Genomic DNA, 24,353 nt, shown 5'->3' on the forward strand with positions numbered 1-24,353 from the left:
TGATGTGTACAAATGACAAGAAATAATAATTTCTGTTTTTAAAGTTATTACTATGATACAAATTATTTAATTTGAACGATTTTTAAATAAAACAAGCCATTTAAACTCACCACCAGGATTTCAGGTTCAGTGGATATTTAAAATAAATACAAAATATGACCATTTAAAAAGAAAAAAAAACCCTCCCCAGTATTTAAAAAATTATCTGACATGCCTCCCCCCTTTTGCACAAGCCCCCTTATAAATAACAAACAATCCCTTATGAGGAGGCAGTATATATATATTTATGGTAGGCCTAATCTTAACACTTTGAAAAATGGAACAACATCAGTTTTCTTGTGCTGTGTCCAAATGCCTTTCACATGCATTTAAACCTTTGAGACCTGAGAAAATTGATGACTTATTTTCAAAAGGCAATGAACAACTGAGATTGTTGAGAGATGTCCCACAAATTGCAAGGTATTAGGAAAAAATGACAAAAAAATGACCTGAAAATTAGTTTTGGAGTAAAGTCGATATTAAATAATAATAATAATAATAATAATAATACATGGAAAAATATGTAGCAAACTATAATAATAATAACCATCATCATAATAATCATAGTATTAGTAGTAGTAATAATATTATTAGCAAGTTTTTTGTTTTGTTTGGGGTTTTTTTTGCTAAATTTCAGGAAATTTGCTTAAACTCGTTACTTATAACTTCCTCCCATGTTTTTGAATAAAAAACCAACCAATTCTATCAGCCTACATCATATTGGCTTAGCCTATTTATAAAACATAATGTTTTCTGATTTTGTATAATTCAGAGGTATTTTTTTTTTGCCCTGATTGTTACAAAAGCTGCTTTATCGCGATGCTCGCCTTAAAAAAAAAAACAGTGGTGAAATGTGAAACGCCTCCGTTTAAATAGAGCTCCATTGTTTAGCAGACGGGCGGTCACAATGGATCGAATATGCATGAGCTTTATGTCAAGACTATAGAGTTCTTTCCCGCGGCGCCAGGAACCAAAATGAAACGCACCTATCGCTAAGACATTCACAAACAACGTTGTACGGCGGTTTGAACCAATCACGTTCGCGTTCGATTCCATCGAGGACCAAAACTGACCAATCGCACGCGGAGAGCGGTTCATGAGAAAACGTGGACTCCAATCCTCGTCGTCAAGGGCGTGTACTACAAATCTTTTCTTCACAGCGTCGTTGTGTTACAGCAGGACACCGTAGCCCGTCTGCATCTTGTCTGCATTTCATGAATGACCAGAAAATAAGGATTTTACGAGTCGGCCGCCATACAGTAAGGTTTTGTCGCTTTTTCTCTGACTGGGCGTTAACGATCAGACTGTCAGTTGTTGTCGATATGCTAGCAACGGCAAGCTAACGTGAGCTAATGGTATGGGAGGTTAGCTAGCTAACGTGGATGAAGAAAGGGGATGAAACCCTTAATACGAGTCGTTAGCAAGCAGGCGAGGCAGATAGACAGTAATGTGGTTGTTAGAGTGGTGGTAAGGAGACAAAAAGATACCGGTAGCAGCCCCTCTTTGTTGCCTCTCTTTCATCTCTGCTATATAATGCCTCCGGCTAACGTTAAATGCCCTGTGTGAAATACCACCGTAATGAGCGTTAACTGGCTAGTAGCACAAGCTAACAGTAGCTGAGGCGTTAACAGCCGAGTATGGACACCTCAGTACCCGGCTAAATGGGCTAAAACCAAGTGTGTTACAGCAGATAATTAACATTTGGTAGTACAGCATGTAATAAAATTGATCCTAAGGTACCAAATAGTTTAATACTAGAGGTGTTTAAGTGCGAACATACACGGATCATTCATTTAAACGGAAGCCTATAATACATTTTGATAAGTTACATTGCTGTAACCCGGACTAATACTCGTTTTACTTACATGGATTAACATTAGCTGGTAAATACTATCAAGCACAGTTAAACGATACTTCTCTCTTACGCCAGACTTAACATGTGACTGATCTGAGCTCAGAGGCGTGGAGGAAGCAATGAATCACCTTTGGTTTAACTCATTAGTCCATCTGCAAAACTGACAGATCTTTCTACTGGAGATTTTCATTTGTGTTATTGTATGCTTTCCTTGTGACCAGGTCAAAGTACCGTTTTGGAGGTTGATTATCAGTGGTGAATGAAGTACCTGAGAGCCATACTTTTTACAGAGTACAGATTTCTCACCAGAAAATGACTCTGGTCGAAGTTAAAGTCGCCTATGAGAATATTGAGTAAAGTTGTGAACTATCTGATATTTGTTACACTTATGCATCAAACGTAATTGTATGATAATAAATGTATTTAAGTATTATTAAAGTCTAACTAAGTGCTGTTAGTAAAAAAAAAAAAAGCAAGCAGTCAGAATTTTGAGAATTATGAGGTTTATCTTTTCACAACATGCAGCTACATCACTTCAACAATGGTGCTTACTGTTGAAGAAAAACAAGACATCCTTTTACAACTTAAAGGATTTAGAGGACAAAATGCAGTTTTTCCTTCCCATTTCTTAATTTGTCTGTCCATTGCTTCCTCCATTCATCCCTATTTTATTGTGAGAAACTTAGGGGAAATGTAGTGGAATAAAACCACTCATTTTATTTAGGAAATGTAGAGGTGTAAAAGTGAAAGTTGACAGAAATATTAATATTCAAGTACAGACACTCTGTAAAAAAATACTTAATTACTGTAACAAAGCGCTATTTCTTTGTTACATTACACCACTGTTTAACACTGAATTGCACGCCATTGGAAGATAAAATTAAGTTGACCCCAATTGTGTTTACCGTATAATTTTCAGAGATGTAGTGTGCTTAGATCAGTTTCCAGAGACCTACCTTCTGAAATGACTTTACCTCAACTGCAGTTGCTATTTTTGGTCCACAGTTTCATGTGCCATTTTTATGCAGTAGCTAGCTACCATGTGTTAAGACCTGAGGACACAATCAATAATTTATCAGCTTCCTGCCCTGTGTAGTGCTTTGCAGTTAGGACACTTCACAGGGCTTTTATGAGGACCACTTGACAAGAAAAGGATGTGCACACCAAAGGAGTGTAGCATCACTCACAATAACATTACCTTTGTCCAGTTTCTGCACTCACTGACTATTGTTTCTGTTCAGTTAGGAGAAATCAGCTTATGTCGTTGGGTATTTTGTTATTCACAACATCACTACATTTCTTTCGTCTTTCAAAGTTTGAAATTCTCCAAAAAGGCTTTTGGGTACATCACCAACACTGGCTTTAAAGTTTCATTGTGGCAACAAGGCGTGTTCATTGTATGGTGCACCATATTACACAAGTCTTGGTATGTCTGTGTCTTACCATGGATAGACTGTGAGTCATCCTCCAGAGTATTACACGCTCTTCCTCGCAGTCTCATTGATGAGGTAATCGCTCGACTGAATGGGCAAAGCAACTGTAGTTTCACAGTGAGATCAACAGCAGACAGACGTCCTGATGATGTGTGTGTGTGGAGCTATTAGTTAACATGGTTAGACAAGGGAGTCCAGTCCTGTCCATTTCCTGCACTATTGACATGCACTGACTAGGATAGAAGTTTTGCACCTGCAGTGGTTTTGGCAGCCACTCAAAAGAATATGTTCAGTATTGGTGTCGTCAAAAAAATCTGTTTATTGATACATATAATTTCTTAATATTTGAAACCATTTTAATACTAATTTCCGCAGTATCAATTCGCAGGCACCAGAAACGCTTTCACACTCTGTCGTACTGTTTGTTTACAGTTATCCAGCTGTTCTCTGCTACTAGCCAAGAAAAGCAAAGTTGTTGAGATATTACAGCCTTGTTATATTTATCTTGTAAGAAAAAAAAATTATTATTACCTAAATTTTTATTTATGTCTGTGGCATCAAAAATTGTATTGAATATTGATATTTTTCAAGGTATTGTGACGACACTCTTTGGTTTAATATCATGTTGTTGTATATTACATATTGATAAACACTCTGTGTATTAGAGTTACGCGTTTCAATGGTACAGTATAAATGAAAATTTGTCAAACTATTTGGCATTTTTTAGCAAATATGCCAAATACTCTCTTGTTCCAGCTTCTCAGTTGTGAAGATGTGGTGCTTTGCCTTGCATGACAGTAAACTTGATATCTTATGTTTTTTTAAGTGTTGGCTGGACAAAACAAACAATTTGATGCCATTATCTTTGGACATAGGAAATTGTGATGGGTGTTTTTCACCTTTTTCTTATATTTTATGGAACAAACATCCAATTAAAAGTAAGTGGCTGCTCTAGTTTTTTTCATCTATACAGCTTTATGATACAGTTAACTCTGATGACAGTTTTTTAAGAGAGATTGCCTCATATGCACACTGAAACTGATAAAATCATTCCCACTGACTATGGTTTCAACCATTATACCCAGCCCTACTCTGTGGTTTGCAAAAGCTGAATTCAGGCTGGTGCAGGCTCTCCAATGGCCTTCAAGGGGAGACTGTACGCTCATGAAGAGCTATGTGCTATATTAACCCATCATTATGTCATTTTGGGGGAAAATGCTATGCTAAAGAGCATTTTTTTCATCTTTTTGGAGCAGTATACTCTCAAAATGAAGTAAATGTTGCTCAGGTACAGTACCCTATCGTGAAAAGGCGCACAACTTCTCACCCTCTTTGACCTAGGAGACACTTGCCACGTGTCTTTTCATCAGCTGATTAGTCTGTAACCCAGACTGCTGCCCCAGTCCAGCAGGTCAGACTCAGGACTGGACCACAGGAGGATAAGGATATACTAGAGATATCAGACTATACAGCAGAAAAGAATGAATAAACGAAGTCTCCAGAAGTGTAAAGGGTGGACTAAATTATTGGGATTTTGCCTCAATTTAAATGGCTGTTCTCAAGGCAAGATGTTATTTTCCTTTTTATGAGCCATTTTATTTATTTTTGGAATACTACTAACAGCATGTAAAGGAGGACAGATTGTCTAAACGAAATCGTCTGTTTTTGGTTTGATATCCTATTTTTCGTTTTTGATATGTCAGTCTCTTGCTCGGCGTGTGTTGTGTTAGTGGTTTATTTTTCTCTATCAGTATGTCAGCATTATCTGCTAAATGGCAGCCTGCCTGTCTTTCTGTCTAAACAGATAGCCCTCTCTGTCATGAAGTCTGTCCACTGTGCTCGATGATTGGCTGCGTCTCCGCTCACACCTTCAAGCCTGTTTCTTTTATTCATGAAGCTATTGTGGAAAACGGCACAGTTTCCAAATCTGATTTTTAAAACTATGGGTCAACAAACTAATCGTGTAATACCTTAATAATAAGCAGCAGTGGGATGAGAGCCAGTTGACATCAACTCATCAATATAATTTACCAAATAACCCAAATTTGATTGAAAAATATGCAATCTTGGTGCACATCAAAAGATCTAGAGTCGTTAAGTGACGTATAGGTTTCATTCCTCTGATGCAAAATCCTCTATGTACTCAGCATATTTGCGATGCATTTGTCCTATGCATAATGCAGATCTGTAGTTTTCCCAGCTGCAATAAGAATGGTTACTTTTGCAGTAAGTTTAGCAGAGGGCAGCTTTCAAATCAGATTTCAATATACAATATTCTGCTTGTGTGCTTAATCTGTTAGTCAGCAGTCATGCTGAGCCATATGTCGTCTAATCTCTCAGACTACAACTCCTACAGCCTGTCAGCATGCCATATTATCTTATAATAATACTGCTTATCTTGGACAGAGCTTCTGCTGCCACCTCTTTTTTTATATTCTTGGCTTATATCCAGAGTTTCCTAAAAGTTAATCCACAATAAGACAGTGCTGTTTAAAGGCCTGGGTGTGTAGCTTGCTTTTTTGTTTATTTAGCTTTGTGCTCCAGTAGAAATGTTGACTTGCACTGTCTCCACATGCAAAGAAGTTCACTCAGCAGCCTAATTAACAGACTCGACTGTAGGTCAAACCCACTCAAGAATGAGCACAGCAGTAATCAAGACTTCTTTAATCCCAAACCGAACCACCGAACCGTTTCACCCAAAATGGAAGAGAAATTAGTCCTGATTTTTTTTTAATACAAAGTACTAATGGCAACAGCATTGGAAATAAGTCAATCATAACACTCATATTTTAGTCTGCTGTGGAGAGCCCATTAGTGGTCACCTGATAGCTCTCAGACAGACCTGCTGATGGAGCCGGAGCATATCCTGGGTCAGAGACTGCATGGCTTTCATAAGTGATGCAGTTCACATGTGATGATCATAGCCGTGTTGACAGGGTTGTAATTGATCCTAATTGTTTTCAAAGCCAGAGGAAGCATTTGGGCCCCTCAAATAAGTGATTCAGAGACAGCTGCTGTCCACATAACTTATCAACCGGAAGATGCAAAGTGAGAATTCTTTTCTCATTCGTTAAGTTTCTCAGCTGGTATGTTTCTTTCAATAACTGGATCCTGCAATTTCTTTAATCAGTTAACTATGTGATCAGTAATTAAGGAATCGTTAAAATCTTACATAATACAAAAGGCAAGTTTAATGAAATGTGTATTTAATACTGAAGTAAATTGGGCATCTGATAACCATTTTTTAGTTATCATTTATTCATTTTGATCAATTAGATAAATGCAAGTTAAACAAAATGCCAGCCCTCAAAATTGCTGCTCCTGTTCTCACTCCTCTTGTTATTAAACAGATAAATATTTGAGGACCACAAAACAGGATTTTTTTTTTCCTGGACAAAAATTAGATGACTATATGTTTTATGTATAACACATGAAACAAAGGCCCATCCATCTTTAGACCGACAAAAAAGAGTTGTAACCTACAGGGAAAAAAAGAAATGGGTTGCCAAAACACAATTCTATTTACACGATCGGGTGAGTCATGTATCATCCGTTTACTGTTAACATAAAAATAAAAATTTGGCAGTTGTGTAAAGGAAAATATTGTAATCATTAAAAAAGGAAGCATCTGCTGGGAATTAGTTAAATAAAGAGATGAGACAACAGGAGACTAAATGTCCAAAATCTGAAATCTCATCTTTTCTCAGTTTAGGGTGACTTTTAGGATTTTTGGTGTTACATGTTTCCAAGCTACATTTGGGAAAAGACTCCTGTTTTGTCTTTGGATAGAAATTAAGCTTTAAACTATTTCAAACTACATTAACATTCTAAGTTGGTCTGTTTGTATATCCTGTTAGACTGTTTTGCGTGTTGACAGGAAGTCAACATGGACTCAAGTTGTTGCCTAGCAATGCAGTTTGCAGCATACTTTCACATCCAACTCAGTGTGTTTATTTCGATCAAACGAGAGTTGTCGATTGTTCAAATAGTGGAAGATTAACAAAGACTGTTAAAGTGAGATTTGCATAGTTTCATAGGAGGTTTTGTTTTTTACACAGTCATACGCTGTATACCACGATGTACCACATGTCAGGAAGGCATGGCAAAACAGATCACCGCTCAGCCTGCTTTGAAACGTGTACATGCAGATATGTTATTATTCTGTAATGAGGCCCCAGGTACTTGATTCAGCTTGTGTGAGGGTTGTGTAACATGTCATTAAGAAAAATACCACTTTTTACCATGCCATTTTTGTTATTAAACAGATTTCATGTGAACTAACAGATCTGTTTCTGTTAAACAAAACCTGTATACTATCACAGGCTCAGCTGTGGTCTGCAAATTATCCGTTCAATTGTTAGCAGTGAATAATTGAGCAATTCATCTTTATCATCTCTAAATTAGGCTGATGCTCATTCATGCGTTCATTGGTCATGCATTGGCTGATAAATGAACGTGCGATAATTGAAGGTGGGTAGGATTCTGAAAAAGTAAAATAAAGGGTTCAGCTAAAGGCCATTAGCACTACCTGCGCCAAAGGTCCAGAGTCTGGGCAGCTTATCCAGCTCTTAATCACCTCTTGGCCCTGAGCCCAAAGGTAGGTGATATGGAGCTAGGCATTACATCACTTATTGCACTCGGACAGATAAGAATACAGTAGAGTACTTTATGCTTAGGGTGCGAACACTCCACAGTTACAGTCCACTTTACTATGACTGGATGGTCGTAAACAGCATTTAGCCCATTTGTTGTCATTTCTCATAAATCATGCTATCGTAGAACTGAGTGAGAATCGCACGTGTGGGTATTTGGCATAAAAAAGACGGAAATAATCCACTTTATATCTGTGTTTGTGACAGAGTACGGGATGCAGTGCAGCCGTGTAGACACAACAAATGGGACAGAGGCATGTGTTGAGACGCGGGGTGTAGCAGGGTAATTAACTGTGGGAATGTCATGCATCTGTGCTATGAGTACTGAAAGAAGTGTCTCATTCTTTGGAAATAAATGTGCTGTTGTTGGTTGGATGTGCTCTCTGAGAGGCCGGGGCTCCATGAGCAGCTCATGGAGTGGATGCCACAGCCATGTTTGTGTATGTTGGTGGGATTTAATGAGGGCTTCACTGGTGCGGTGAGTCACTGGCTGATGACGGAAGTGCAGCACCCTCCCAATTACAGGGTGTTGGGTTGCTATTTAGATTGAAACCACTACCGGAGAGAATGAACGCTATATTTTCATTATTGATCCAAAACGGGGAGCCTCGAATTTCTTTCATGGTCATCTTATTTTAAGGAAATATTTCATCCATCATGTGTGTCAGTGAGGGCTGTAATTGGGTAAAAGAATTTGTCTTTCAGTCATATGTTGACAGTCAGCCAGCTGTTTAAATAGCATCTACTCAAAACCGCCTCTACATCCCCTCAATTCTTGAAGAAAGCCTGTGGTTTTTCCTAGTTACTCATGCCGTTGCGCTGTAGTTAACTCTGTATCATCCACCACAGCCCTGCTGTGAGCCTGATGACAGAAAAAGAGGCACCCGCCCCCATTCTTGTCCCTGAGTCAGATGGTCTTGGCCTCATTTCAGTATCTGTTGAAGAAACGTGGATCCAAGGTTCATCTGTCGGTCAGCGTCAATATGTCACACATACGTTAAGTAGTCTACCATGTGATGACTCTTGCGATTTTAAGTAAAACAACGCTATTGTTAGAGATTACTGACATCCAGCACTTATGGACCATACAAGCATTTCTTTTGAGTTGTGTTTCTGCCCACCTGGTGAATTCAAGTCCAATATTCAGGCTCTTTTATCTCTATATTTAGTCTCCACTAACTCCTGAGGGAAGTATCTGACTATTTAGCTGCTAAATGCTCCACTTTGTTGTTGTTAACTATGTTTGTCTGCTGTTCGGAGGCGAGCAGGTCCTTTAAGGTGGGTTTTTAGAGGGTTTTTTTTTTTAAACAATTGCCTACAGAGTGGTAACAGTGAACCAAAACAGTAAAGCTGCTGGTCAAACAACTACACAGTGAGTTGAAACTTAGTATAAGCAGTTTAAAATACCACAAGAATATACACCATAAAGCTTCTACAAATTGAGTTGTGTATGTAATTCTAATCTCTGCATGCACATGTGAACATAACCTGGTAAACAGAATATGTTGTGAGGGGCTGCCAACTCTCAGAGATCCACAGCGAGACTTATACAAATAACACTTTTCACACGCTCTTACGCCACACGTCCATTTTATCGTGCAGTAAAAACCAATTTTCTAACTGATATCGTCACAGTGCAAGAAGATACTGACAGCTCAGACAGAAAAGACAGAGCAGACCAGCAGTCCTCACTGAGACACACGGCACTAGGACTTTGAAGTCTTTTCGTTCTCTTATAATACTGCTACTGAAAGCTTCCAAAAAGGATAATTATTTAGTAATTAAGTCCTGTTGAGTCTTGTTGTGAAGATACCAAAGAAGTCCAAGTAGGATTTAAAAAATGTTTCCTTATTAGGTTTGCTGAAAAGCTGCTCAAAATGCTCCTAAGACCTGCGCCTAAAATTGTAAGTAGTTTCACTGAATAGTACTGTACAGGAAAGGTATAAGGTAGATTTAAAGTCTTTTAAGTCCGCACAAATAATATTGTGACACATTTAAAATGTCCTCATTTCTAAACTAATATATTAAATGAATAAATGTCATTTGATGCATGATTATAAATATATCTGTTACCTCCTATTATGAATGCAGTCCTTGTAAGTTCAGTGGTGGGGTATTTCACTGGGGAGGATACATTACATAATTATATCTTGTGGTTAAATTTTGTTGTCATTTGTTGTAGTACCACATAGGAAAGCAGAGTTTACAGGGCTGATTGTTGCTGATTGGTCAAACACAAGTAAACAAGTTGATAGCGCATGAGAGAAAGTGAGAGAGTGAACAAGAAAACGAGGAGTGATGAAAACAAAGTGAACAGATGTAAACAGATAAAGATAAATAACCAATCAAGCACTCAGCAGATTGTGTACTTTGGAGACGAGCATTACGGAGTTTAAAATCTCCTTTTCATACATTTATAACTTCTACTTATGGCTGCTCACTGAACTTTGATGATTTCTAATTATCAGCCTAGAAGCCCAGTGTCAAATTGCATTTATCAAATTACTGTAACTGTGCACATCGAGCAGTACAGTTTGGCAAGCTATAGACTTTTACAAACTGAGTCTTGCCCCAAAATACTACAGTAATGGTAATGGAAATGGAGCGTGGTGATGAAGACAAAGATCAGCACGAGCACGGCTGCTTGTTTCTGTTTGTTGATTAAATGCTGTGTTGAAATGTGATGTTTTAATTCTGATTCAGATAAACCCACAAAACACGCAACAGCAGTAAAAATAACAGGATAGCTATGTGCTGTTGTTTGTCTGGTCTTAATGGTTCTTCACATGTGTTGGAAATGCAAACAGGAAAGGGCAAAATGGACTTTTTTTAGTTCCTGTGGTTCAATGGCTCCTGGAACTGTTTGGTTGTAAAGAGCCCGGATCAGAGAAAGCAGAGCTGTCTTGTCTGACAGTCCCCAGAGCAAAGGGACTGTGAAGGACAGTCCCCAGAGACAGACTGACGTCAGCGGAGCAGAACCAGCAGCAGGTTTGCAGGAAACATAGAGGCAGCTTAAGTGCAGTCTGATGGAGGCAGCAATAAGGGCAAAGTGCACGTTTGCTTTTCAGATAGACCATGTTTATGGTTTTGTGTTTTGGCATTTTATAGGCCCCAGCTGGATTATGTCTAGTGCGCAGTTTTATTTTATTTTTGCTTTCTTTCTGAAGTCGAATGTGACAAAGAGCAGATTTCTTGCTCTGATCTTTCTGTTTTCTTTTTTCTTTTTTTTTTTTTGTCTCCTTCTGTCAACAGTCAGCAATAGGAAGGCTCCTCCTCCAGTCCCACCCCGCACCACATCCAAGCCCCTCATCTCAGTGACGGTGCAGAGCAGCACAGAGTCGGCCCAAGACGTATACCTTGACCAGCAGGACCGCGGCAGCGAGGCAAACAGCCAGTCAGGACGCAGCAACTCCTCCGACAGTCTCTGTAGCATCCGCACGGGCAGTCTGGCTAAGGGGACCCGACCTCCACCAGTCCCTGTCCCTGCTGCAGCACCTGCACCCGCTGCAGGCTCTGCACATCCCGTTCCGGCCCCTCGTGAACTCCCTCCCACCACCATCACCACCGTCACCACTACCACCACTTCTACATCTACCCAGCCCCAAAATGACACCCTGAGTGTTGGTATCACCCTAGAGCAGCCCCCGACTGCAAACAAGAGGAAACTGTCCTCTATCGGAATCCAGGTAAGAGCTGTCAGATTTTTAATTTGTGATCGCCATAATGGGAGGAGACTGAAGCCACGATCACAGCTGTTTTTGACTGGTTTTCTGCCTGTCCATGATTTCTCAGGTGGATTGCATTCTGCCAGTCCTAAGAGAAGAACCACTACCCCTGACTGCACCCCTCAAGTTCCAGTCAATTGGAGTTCAAGTGGAGAACGGCAGGCCGTAAGTTCACACACACATCTGATGGCACGGTTAATGTTTCGTTTCGGACAGAATGAACATGGTTCCAGCAGATCCTTAATAAGTCTTAAAGGCATTGAATTAATTAATTTAAAAAAAAATAAGGCCTTAATAGGTATTAAAATGTCTTCAATCAATCATTCAAAAGTCTTAAATGAACATAGAAAATAGGATTTTATTAATTTATTTTTTATATTCCATTGTAAAATTTCAAACTATGTGAAAACATTTTTTATTTCATTTATTATTGTTATTATTATTATTTTATTTTTTATTTTTTAATTGACCTGACGAAGATCCAAGTGGGATGGAAACGTCTTTAATAAGACTACTTGTCTGGCACGGAGTAATTGTGCAGGTGTTGCCTTTTTTCCTCATAAAAGTTTTTTGAAAGCTTTGCACCAACGCAAAGTGTGTAAGGATCCTTTTTTCAACCCATCAATAGCCAGTATTCATAAAAATATGCAGTCAGGATTAATGCTTTCTGCTTGATCCAGAGGGCGGTGGGGTTGGTGCTGTGTGGGTGAGGGGTTGGAGGATTAGCAGCGACTACCAGCCAGCTTTGCCACGTGCTTTATTTATTTATAGATACTCCTTAGGTACTCCGTTTTTTTAAAATACTTCACTACAACTGATCTCTCACTCCTGCGGGCAGCGTCCTCCTGCCTGCTCCACGTCCACACGTCCACACACCATTGACTGCGTGAGGAGGAGAGGGAGAGAGATTACGCTGCATATTTTAGTTGTCCTTCTGCACTTACTAAAGGCTACTTGTTGCATTGCTGCAACAAGTAGGGAGTTTTTTTGTACTTCTCTAATGATTGAACAGCAAAAGAAAGTTGTTTACAGAAAAAGAAATCAACATGATGGACTTGTTGTGGTGCTCTTCTGCATATTATACACTATGCAGAATGGGTATCTAAGCTTTTTTTAACAGGGGCCAGATTAGATCATATGAAAATACCTCCATCTCGCATCAAATGGGTTATTAAAAAAATCACCTACAGATGACACAACCACAGCTATTTTATCTTTAAGTGAAAAGTATTCAACTTTCCACCGCTCCTCAGCAGCAGCCCTCACTGTTGACTTTATGTGTCTTCGCTGTGGCCGTGTCTGCTACCTGCTGTTAGGTAACCGTTAGTTTGCCTGTTTACCGTCTGTTTATGAAAACACATTAGTTTTGCAGTTCATACTTGGTGCATGTCTTCAAGCTGTATGATTATCTTGCAATCGTCAGGTGAATAAAAATAAATGCAAAGCGATCTTTCTTGATTAACCAATATTTTGTTAATCACGTGGTAAATTTTGAAAGATGAGCCAAAGGCCGTTTGAAATAAGTCTGAGGGCCATGATTGGCCCGCCACTGAACTTTGGACATGACTGTTGTACAGTAACACAGCATTTATATTCAGCTTACACTGCCACCTGGTGGAGATCCCACGACACTACAAAGCAGTCAAACAGACCAAGAATACTGCTATACAAACAGCTGCAAAAAAATAATGCTGTCAGCTGATGTCACTCACAGACAGTCTGTAGCGTTGGCAAAAAAACATCATCAGGCATCCTTACATTTATTTATTTAAGAAAGCTCTACTTATTATTAATTTTTATTATTGTGACAATGATTTCCACTATCTTACACAGGCCCTGACCTCCTGTCTGCTGTAGCTCCTCATGCTTTTCCCTCTGTAACTGCACTCACTGTCACTCTGTCACTTGTGTGGCTGGTGAATCTGCAGTCTGTGCAGCAGACTGTTGCTGGGGTCATTCAGCAGTCAGCCTGGCAGCAGCACAGCAGTCCAGGGCTCTGATTGATGTCCTTTTACTCTTGTTTTGACTTGAGTGAGCTGAACATAGTGAGAAAAGCGGCATTTAAATTTTTCCGGTGCACTGTAATTTCCTTTAATCACATTTTGTTTGACAGCCTGCTTGTTTTTGTCCTGCTCATTATCTCTGAAGCAGCAGTCATCTAAGCTTTTATCTTGTATACCTGATTTGTTCCTCATTCACTCCCGGCTTCCTGTCCTCGATACTGTGTCTTTTCTGACTCTTTGTGGTCCTTTGCGATAGATGATACTGCACCACCAGCTGCCGTGACGGCCTGTCAGTTATGCTCACTGACCCCAAACTGTTACTGTGGACCATGTTCAACACATCACTTCATTGTCTCATTTATTTAACTGTCTGTCAGAAGCTGATGTTTATGCATGTCTCTGCAGTCTCAGCCGGGACAGCAGCATGGCCTCCAGACAAAATACAGAGACCGAGCCTCAGGAGCCCCAGGATGCCGCACCCACAGAAAACAACACAGCCAACTGCACCAACAGTCAAACAGTGAATGCCACCGCACCCAACAGACAGGACAAAGCCATGGAACAGCAGCCCCTTAAACACACCTCAGCCCCATCGAGGATAGCAACCTCGCCCCCGGAGTCTCTGGATCCGGCTTTAGACCCGTCCTCGCTGCCACCGCCAGACCCCAGCCTGGAAAACGCGAACTGCAGCGCCCAAGGAGATGCTGTACAGCCCAGCACGCCGGCTTGCCTCCGGGACGGTAACTGGTTTCTGAAGCTGCTGCAGGCAGAAACGGGGCGCATGGAGGGCTGGTGTCAACAAATGGAGCAGGAGACCAAAGACAACAAGCTGTCAGAGGACGGTAAGAGGCAGCATTTTATGACAGCAAAACATTAAAGCCCAAGCTGTCATTTCAAGAGTTGTGTATCCAGATAAAATTCAGTTAATATTTCAGACACTTTTTATGCACTCTTATTAGGATTGGCATTTTAAGTAAGTTCCATATTCAAGTGATAGCATTATATTATTACAAAGTACTTAATTACTCTAAAAAAAATCAACAAAAACAAGTGCAATTTAAAATTTAATTAATTTATGTTCAGGTTGGCCAGTGATTACTCTGTTTATTGTACTAATACTAATGTCCAAATCAAGTACTTACATACTCATGCCTAGGATTGTGTTAACATACCAGTGCAGACAATAACAGTGATTTTAGAATGAAATACACACACGATAATATCATGTAGATAATCCAGCACCTCTGTCTCTTTACATTTCACTTCGTCTCCTTCCCTTAACGCTATCTGGTTGCCTTTTTCAGTGTCTATTTATTGAATTTGCTCTTTTTGTATAATTTTATACACTTATGGTTACAGACTATTTCTGCTTCCCTACACTTTAACTTTTTAGCACAATTCATTTTCCAAAAAAAGAGACAAAATGCACAATAAACATAAGATGATTTTGTAAATGTTCTATAAATATCACAATAATAATTACTGTGAACTGTTTTTTGGTCACAATATTCATGTAGTGAAAATCCGATATCATGCTAGCCCTACTCATGTCTAGACCTAAGACTCACGCACGTGAAGCATATGCAGCTCTTTTGGCCACGTTAGAAATCTGAATGCAGTCCATGTTGTTGTCACCGGGCTACGTGCATATCAGGGTCTGCTATACTCCAGGTTAGAGAGGGGCGGCGGTGGTACCCCTGAAACTGCTCTGTTACTACCAAAATGAGCTGTATAATGATTTCAGATGTAAAGTCAGACAAAGGGAAGATGGAAAATAAAAACACAACATAAAAGTAATAAGAAATGTAAAGTTAATGGCTGGTCAAGTCAGTAACATGAAGAATTTAATTGACGTCCCCGTTAGTCCACAGACAGGAGACTAGGTCAAGTCTCGTCCACATTAACAGGACAATGAGACAAAGCACTCCACAGTCATTACTGCCATCGACTCCCAGTAACGCTGCTCATTGGAGGGAGAGTACACTTTGTTTCAGCTGTGACGGAGCAACCGCAGAGTCATTTCAGTTTTTCATATCCCAGAATACCACTCAGGCTTTTAGGCAGATCCATCTCTGCAGTGTCTTAAATATGAATGAGCAAGGAGCAGCGTAGATGTAGAGGCTCCGTCAGATGATCATCCCTTCTGCTCTCTGTGGACCTGAATTATGAATTTCCATTTACATGCAAATATTAGAGGCGGAAAATAGCTGAATAAAGAGTAATTTGTTATCCTCTTCAAGATTGAGTTAATATATAACTTCGAGGAAATAATTTACTGTCACAGAATGTTAATTTGTAAATGTAAAGATAAATATTTTATCATGAGACAACAGGAATAATATACATAGTTGCTCACGTATATGTCTTAATGCAGCGCTCCTTTTATGTGTTGTCTCTATATCTGCCTTTTTACATCGTTTTTGTCATGTTGTGTTTCTTTTCTCAAGCTCGACATGTTTCTATCTTGCCACATCTTGTCGGAGATTTATGATTTTCTTCTCTTTTGCAGTGTTGGGGACGATCCGCAGTGCAGTTGGCAGCGCTCAACTCCTTATAACACAGAAGTTCGAGCAGTTCAGAGGGCTCTGTAACGAGAACTTGGTGAGTAGTTTCATTACATCCTATTAATCTCTCTCTCGATGCGCTACCCTGTTAGTCTCTCAAACTCCTCCTGACCCAGTTATCTTTCATCTGTCTCCTGCCAGAATCATTCGTCCCACACACACTGACATACAGAAGTCTCTCCATTCATTACATTTAGAGAGGAAATGATCTTTTTAGGCAGAAATATGAAATCCTTGAGGATGTATCCAGTCAGATTCATTCAGATTGATTTTTCTTCAATTGTCTCACTTGACTTTATGTCCTGCTGTTCCTCCCTGCCAGATTTTCTCTGTTACAGGTCCAATAGTGTTAAAATTTAATCATTTCTGAAAGTCGATTGGTGTCAAATGTTCCCGTCATTAATTTGCTCGAAGAGGGTCTGACCAGAAATTGTGATTTGATTCCCTCTGATTCGACCAAAATCTTTCATCTATCACTTCACTCCACTGTCTTCGTTTTCCTCTACTAGAACGTAAACGCTAACCCACGACCAACAGCGCAGGACCTCGCAGGGTTCTGGGATCTGCTACAGCTCTCAATAGAGGACATCAGCATGAAGTTTGATGAGCTTTACCAACTGAAAGCCAACAACTGGCAACTTCCTGAGAAATCAGCGAAGAAGGTGAAGTTTGGTGCCAGATAGTTCTCATTATACTGAAGTTTTTTAGAGTAGAGAAGTACAGTAAGTAGAGCTGTTTTAAGTAATCAATTCGTTGTCCATTAAATGTCAATCTGCAACAGTTAATCAATGCCAAACATTCACTGGTTTCAGAAGTGAGAGTGTGTTGATTTTCTGTTTATATTATTGTAAGTAAAGTGTCTTTGGGGTTTATGGACTTTTGGTCCAATTAAACAATCTATATTAAGAAGGATAATGACAGTTTTTGATATTTTTCATAATTAAAGTGATTAATCGATTAATATAGAAAGTGATCATCAGATGAAAACCGTTAAGTTGTACTTCTAAAAACATCAATGGCAGTGGAGATTGTGTTTTCAGCTTGTACCACACTGTAATTCATCTCTTTTCTTCAGGATGAAAACAAGCAGCTTCCATCATCTGTGCCAAAGAAGCCGACTAAACCCAAACTGTCAGCGGGCAAGGACAGAAGCGTGGACTCTGCCGTGGACAAACAGCGGCAAGAAGCCAGGAAACGTTTGATGGCAGCGAAACGCGCAGCATCAGTACGACAGAACTCCGCCACGGAAAGTGCTGACAGCATCGAAATCTACGTCCCCGAGGCCCAAACCCGCCTCTGAAAGTGAACCAGCACCGATCATCGAGCAAAACCCAGACTCACTTCAGACATTCATTGACGCAAAACACACAGACAGAACTGAGACGAACACACAGATGTACAACGGATGCACAGAGGTCCGATCCCTCCGAGCAGCACAGCTGATGAAACGCAGGGATCACAGAATAATGCAGATCACCACCCTGCTGCCATGGGACAAAAATAACCTTGACAGATGTTTAATACTATTGTTATTATTGTTATTATAATAATTATTATCTCCTAAAGTATATCAGGACTGTCTTAAATGTGCAAGTATCTTGGATAAGGACATCCTGTACCTTGTGAGCTGAAGAATCTTGGTATCCCAGAAGTTTACTCTCTTAAAAACTCCCTTCACTGCTGAGTCTACCGGCAAGTTGTGGCTGCCTGGTTTACGAGCTGAGCTACCATCCACACACACTCAGGACACACATGCAGGTGTACTCACTGTCCACAGAGTCTTCCTGTTCTCTATTTGTATTAGGCTGCCACTCGTCGGGTGTGGCGTGCACGCTTTACCGTGTCCGCGTCATGAGATGGTGTTACTCAGAGGTTTAAAATGCAGAGAGAACCAGAGGAAGGCAGTAGCATATATATTATAAATATCACACTATTACAATGTTCATTTTGTAAATGTTGTATACCAGATTATTTGTTAGAAAGAGGTCAGTGTTCAGTACCAAGGTAGTTTTTTATAGATCGAGTACATGTACTGTCATGATATATTAGCACTTGATGCAATCATTCACTCCACCTCTCTCTCTCCTTTTTTCACAAACGCACACTACGCAGTCTGTGTCTGTGAATACTCATCGTTAAAGTCTTACGTTTTAGTTTTTTCTTTTTTTTTTTTGTGAAGGGATGTGAGGAATGACTGTCCTGCCAGTGAGCTACAGAGGAATGTATGAAATCGTATGCATTTACAGCTCATGTTCGACTTGATCACTGCACTTTTCCATTCACCTCGGATCAAGTTTGCTCACCTTCGTTTGCCTAATCATTCACTGCATCCTCACGTGATGTAGGGGACCAAGACATTCACCACTCGATAATGGCATTCCCATTCAACCAGACGACGTGCGATAGGGTGGGGGTTTATGTGCCACTGGAAAGGAAGTAGAACAGCAATAATAAAGTAAGAGCGAGCAATGCAGAAGGTACCCAGTCTTAAATTATTAACATTTCCAATAAACTTTCTTAGCATGAAGGATGAATGTTTATGTCTTTGATGAACTGACTGCCCTTGAAATGACTAAAATCTCAGGTTGAACAAACTCAACAGTTGGAAACCACTATGGGTGGACTATTTATTAAAAATTAACTGGCCAAATGCTTAGAGCCAATGACAAATATTTAAAATCCAAACCTACTAAGTAAGAAAAATTAGGGTTTGGTGCAGTGAAGTAAAGGTTTAGTTTGACTGCTAAAATCGGCAGTCGTTGCCCTTTCTAGCAGCTTGAACTCCCACCCATGTTTTGTTGAGAATGAACTGTGGTACATTTTCTTTTTTTTATTTAAATTTTACTGTCATTTTACACATATTGAGGTCAACCTAAACGTCTTGTCTTCTTGTCTTGATTTGTGTAATTAAAATAATTAATGGTGCTGCGAGGGACTAAATATTGTGCCAAGACGGCAACGATCATCAACATTTCAGTGTCACTTGAAGAAACTTATTTAAAGTGATTTCCGTTTTTTAAAAAATATAATCTGCCCATGAAATCAGCTGTCTGTGTGCACATTTTTAGCTAAGTTTGTTTGTGTTTGCATCACTCCAGATAACGCTATGCCTCGTCTCTGTCTCTCGTGACGCTTTTGAGTGTGGGACTGGAATATTTTCCACGTTTCTCATATGAAAACACAAGTAGTGCCAAAGGGTACATGGGTGGAACTGGGCATAGCAGATACTCGTGCACACGTGTAGGTTGACTCACTAGTTTTGTTTTGTTTTTTTTCTTTTTATTTAGTAAGAGCTGGCTCTCCCCCTACTGGTCAGTCCTTGCGTGACACTCCAGACATCTTCTGCTCCATTTTGAATCTTTTAGTTGACATCACACAAGAAATGACGTTGAACTGGGAATGCTGACACGACACCAAGTTGTTGATTTTTCTTATTCTCTTGTTTGTATTACATCAACAATGGACATGTGCATTTCATTGTCCAAAGAAATCATTAAACATCCCTTTGCTACATGTCCTGGTCATCATTCTTGCTGTCGTTTCTTTATCGCACTCATCCATAATAAACTGGTAATATTAGCTGCTGAGTTAATATTACACACAGATAAATCAGAATACGCATTAGAATTAGACCTTTTTATTGTTACTGTGTAATCTCTAAAAGCATGGCCTTCTTACATATAAAAATATACAAAGATCCTTGCCAGTGAATTTCCAGTACTCCTTTAAATGGGTCTTGCAAATGATCTGAAACTGTTCAATCTGTGTAAGGCATTCAGGGTATGTACTGTGCGTAGGAGTTTATAACTGTGACAAACGGTGGAAAGTCCTTTATTTCATATCATGTGAGAGCTGGATCCCTTTATTTGCCCACATACTGAACTTTAAGAGAGCTGATCAGGGATCCTCAGACGGTTTGTTTACCAGTACTTCCTGAGTTTCAAAGGGCTACAAAACGGACAAATGGTGACCACAACTCTGGAGGCAGATTATTACGTGGATGACGCAGCGAGAGAAAACGAGCAAAAACTATGTAGTTCCAGATCTTCTTGTACTGACAAACATTATTTTACAAAATAAGCACATATCTTACAGACAAAGGGTTGTTTAATGTTAATGGTGTGTTAGTTAGACACTGTGAGGCTAGTTTCTTTTCAGAGAATACAGAAATTGTGATTGCAACGCGTTAACGTGGCATATTTTCTGTATGAAATAAGATGTAGAATTAAAGAGGAATGCCACTCAATTTTTTTGAATGCATGTATGTTTTTCCTCTGATATATAAACAAATTACCTCAATTCTATTTACTGTTGTTCTTGGATCTGGAACAGAAAAATTAGTGTCCAGAAAACTTGTGATCCCAAAGCCAGTTTTGTCTCTTCTTTTGTGCTCAGTTGTTTTCAGTGTTTTATAACTTAAAATAAAACGAGGGTCAGCAAAACACTTTCATCTGGTCCACTTAGTACGTGGTCATGCAAATAATACTCAACAAGGACAGCGATGTACGATACATATGGACATGTACTATATGGTCGAAAGTATGTGGACACCACAGACGCTAGCAACAGTTGTGGCTGAAAGCATTTTGTCTTTAAGTTGTCCCTCCGTCCGTCTTTCCCATATCTGTGGATATGTAGGTATCTCAAGTTCGCCTAGAGGGAATTTCTTCAGATTTGGCACAAACGTCAATTGGAACTCAACAATGAACTAATTAGATTTTAGTGTTCAAAGGTTAAAGGTCAAGGCCACTGTGACCTTGCATCCATCTCATCCTCGTGAACCAGATATCTCGATAATGCCTTAAAGGGATTTCTTCAGATTTGGCACAAACTTCCATTTGAACTCAACAATCAACTGATTAAAAATTGGTGGTCAGAGGTTAGAGGTCAAGGTCTCTGTGACCTTGTTTCCATTTCAGTCTTGCGAACATGATATCTCAAGAGGGTCTTGAGGGAGTTTCCTCAAATTAGGCACAATTGTCCTCCTGGACTCAAGGATTTACTGATACGATAGGGATCATCAAAGGTCGAGTCACTGTGTCCTTGTGTCCATCTAATTTTTGTGAATGTAATATTTTAATAAGGCCTGGAGGGAATATTCTCAAATTTGGCACAAACATCCACTTGGACTCAATAATGATCTGATTAAAATTTGGTGGTCAAAGGTCAAAACACGTTTTTGTCCATAAGTCCAGAATTCATCTGTATAAATTTGAAGCATTGTTGACTGTCATGGCTGGACAAAATCTGGACAGACATGGATGTGAAATGCTACTGTAACTTGACTGTTTTGGAAACATACAACCAGGACGCGGGCATAGTAGTTTCGATAAAGTGCCGCCTTTGAACTATTTTTTCAGCTGAATTCCCCCTGACAAGCAAAAAACATTTTTAAAAACAAATGTAAATGTTAACATGACATTTTTTTGTGGCAGTTGACAGTTTTTGGCAGTTAATGATTGCACTGAACATAGGAGTATTGAATATCAAACATGGTTAATCAAATTTACATTCATTTTTTTCTAACTTATTAAACGTATTATACGTATATTACAATTATTTTAGGAATTATGCATGACTGATATTTTGAATTAAAAATAATTTTTAAAAAAAACTTAAATCTTAATTATTTTTAAGTCTCAAATACCTCCTGTAGTACTCCCAAATACCCCAAGGAGTACCTGCACCTCCATCTGAAAGACACTGTTTACGTCAACTGCATATTTTAGTGTGTATCTGTGGCAACAGTTTGGTGAAGGTCCTCTCCTGTTTCAACATGACAATGCTTCTGTGCACAGACAAGGTCCATAAAGAAATGTTTCTCTCAGTTTGCTATGAAACATCTTAACATGCCTTTGTGCAGATCCCCGGCTTTAGACCCATCCAACACTTTTCAGAATAATTGGAACACCAATTCCTACCAGGCCTTACATCAGTGTCCAATTTCACTAAATCTCTTTTAGCTGAATGGGAGCAAATTCCTGCAGTGAGGGTCCAACATGTTGAGGAAAGCCTTCCCTGCAGAGTGGAGTCTGTTTGAGCTGCAGATTAGTCCTCATGGTTATAGAATGAAACATTCAGCAATCACACATGAGTTTTATGTGCTGGTGTCCACATACTTTTGGCCATATAGTGTCTACAAGGGAAAAAAACAATGACACCTGACTGAGACAGAAAGATAAGCACATAAGAACTGCTGTCAAACAAATAATGCTTACCTCACCCACACCTTTGCACTGCATCTTTTCACACACCCTCCTCCATTCAAACCTCGCCAAGACAGATCCGTCATGGTGATAACAAACAATCCTGATCCTCATCTACTCCAGGAATGGTGGAGCCTTTAGTACCATGGACACCTTTGGGAGAAACACTAAATTAAAGTATGAAAGCAGACGATATAGTTGGTGATTTTATTTACATGCTGTCATATTAGTGAGGGTAGGTCCATGACCTTTTGACATTGCCATATAAGATATAGCCAACAAAACAATGACATACTATTGAAGTACTGAAGTAGTTTGATTTGGGAAAAGATGTTGAACTTTATTCTGTTACCAGTTTACAACAGGGGTTTCATGGGTGAGTGAGTGCATAATTCAACTTTCTAAAGCAGTGCTTGACAAGAAAAGGCGAGAGAAACAAGAAAGTTTAGATTTACACTCTAGGTGTGGGTTTAGAGGGACACCTTTGAATCTCATAGTTCCCTGTGACATGATAACTCCCTTTATACACCTGAGAAGAATTTAAAACATGTAATCAACATTACATGAACTCTTTCAGTTTAGTGGCCTCCTCCTTTAACGATCATGCCATGGGATGCAGCCATGCGCATCTCCCTGCGTCACAGCTGCTGGCCACAGCGCCTCCTGCAGGAGAGAAGCTGAGATGACCAAAATAAGACAGCCTTTAAAATAAAATCATGGCATTGGTTTAAATCATCTTATGCTATCAGTCAGTTAAGGAGTTATTTACATAGTTCAAAATATATTGTTGAAATCTTTTTTTTAATATTACTCAATCAAACAAAAATGTTTTTAGCATCAGAAAATATAACTTTTGTTAACTTGCATATGTCTATTTAATTCTACTTAAAACTGCTACTTCACTAAATGTTTTCATGTCACTATATTTATCTCACAGCTTTAGTTACTAGTTACTTTCTAAATTATGAGTTTACATGTAAAACATAATCATCTTATAGAAGAGAATACAATAATATATACAACTGTTATAAAATGATCACCACCTTAAAAAATAGTAGAATGGTGTGTGTGTGTGTGTGTGTGTGTGTGTGTGTGTGTGTGTGTGTGTGTTAATTAATGGGGGGGCTGGAGCCAATCCCAGCTGTCATCGGGCGGAAGGCGGGGTACACCCTGGACAGTTCGCCAGACTATCGCAGGGCCGACACATAGACGAACAACCAGACACACTCACAGTCACACCTAAGGGCAATTTTAGAGTCATCAATTAACCTGAGCTGCATGTCTTTGGACTGTGGGAGGAAGCCGGAGACCCCGGAGAGAACCCACGCGGACACGGGGAGAACATGCAAACTCCACACAGAAGGGCCCCCGCCCGGACCGAACCCCGTAAAACCGGGATTCGAACCAGGGACCCTCTTGCTGTGAGGCAACAGTGCTAACCACAAAGCCACCGTGCTGCCCTGTGTGTGTGTGTGTGTGTGTGTGTGTGTGTGTGTGTGTGTGTGTGTGTGTGTGTGTGTGTGTGTGTGGTGTGTGTGTGTGTGTTAATTAATCAGTAACAATAATCCAAAAATATAGCCTATACAATAACACTTGCTAATAATACATATGTACATAAAAAAAATATTGCATGCAATACTTTTACTTGTGATGGATTATTTTTATTGTGTGGTATTGCTACTTTTTTTTTTTTTTTTTTATACAATATATTTATTTAGTTTTCAATTTCCTCCCATACAGAGATAAGGGACAATAAAAACTTAATCAAACATGAACAGTAAACTGTACCCTAACATAATAGCAAACTAATTTTAGTGACAATATTGAGGACGACAGTGATAATACCAATAGATATACACACAATTATAACAGATAC

At 39.4% G+C, this 24,353-nt stretch overlaps 1 protein-coding gene across 2 annotated transcripts in view; it reads left to right on the plus strand.

Annotated features, from left to right (window-relative positions):
• The window catches only part of dlgap4a (discs, large (Drosophila) homolog-associated protein 4a), a 105,110-nt gene extending 85,326 nt beyond the window's left edge, over positions 1-19,784 (plus strand). Inside the window, exons 8-14 of one of the 2 annotated variants that reach the window (XM_042491668.1) lie at positions 1,920-1,922; positions 11,232-11,665; positions 11,772-11,869; positions 14,113-14,549; positions 16,217-16,308; positions 16,781-16,933; positions 17,347-19,784. In XM_042491668.1, the coding sequence (XP_042347602.1) occupies positions 1,920-1,922; positions 11,232-11,665; positions 11,772-11,869; positions 14,113-14,549; positions 16,217-16,308; positions 16,781-16,933; positions 17,347-17,571 (1,442 nt within the window). In that variant the 3' untranslated portion in view covers positions 17,572-19,784. Of the gene's footprint in view, positions 1-1,166; positions 1,299-1,919; positions 1,923-11,231; positions 11,666-11,771; positions 11,870-14,112; positions 14,550-16,216; positions 16,309-16,780; positions 16,934-17,346 lie in introns of those variants that run through there. The other variant, XR_006106047.1, reaches the window with a different exon arrangement.
• Positions 19,785-24,353: the final 4,569 nt, after the last annotated feature.

The sequence above is a fragment of the Plectropomus leopardus genome, chromosome 8 (assembly GCF_008729295.1).
Source record: "Plectropomus leopardus isolate mb chromosome 8, YSFRI_Pleo_2.0, whole genome shotgun sequence".
Classification (NCBI taxonomy): domain Eukaryota; kingdom Metazoa; phylum Chordata; class Actinopteri; order Perciformes; family Serranidae; genus Plectropomus; species Plectropomus leopardus.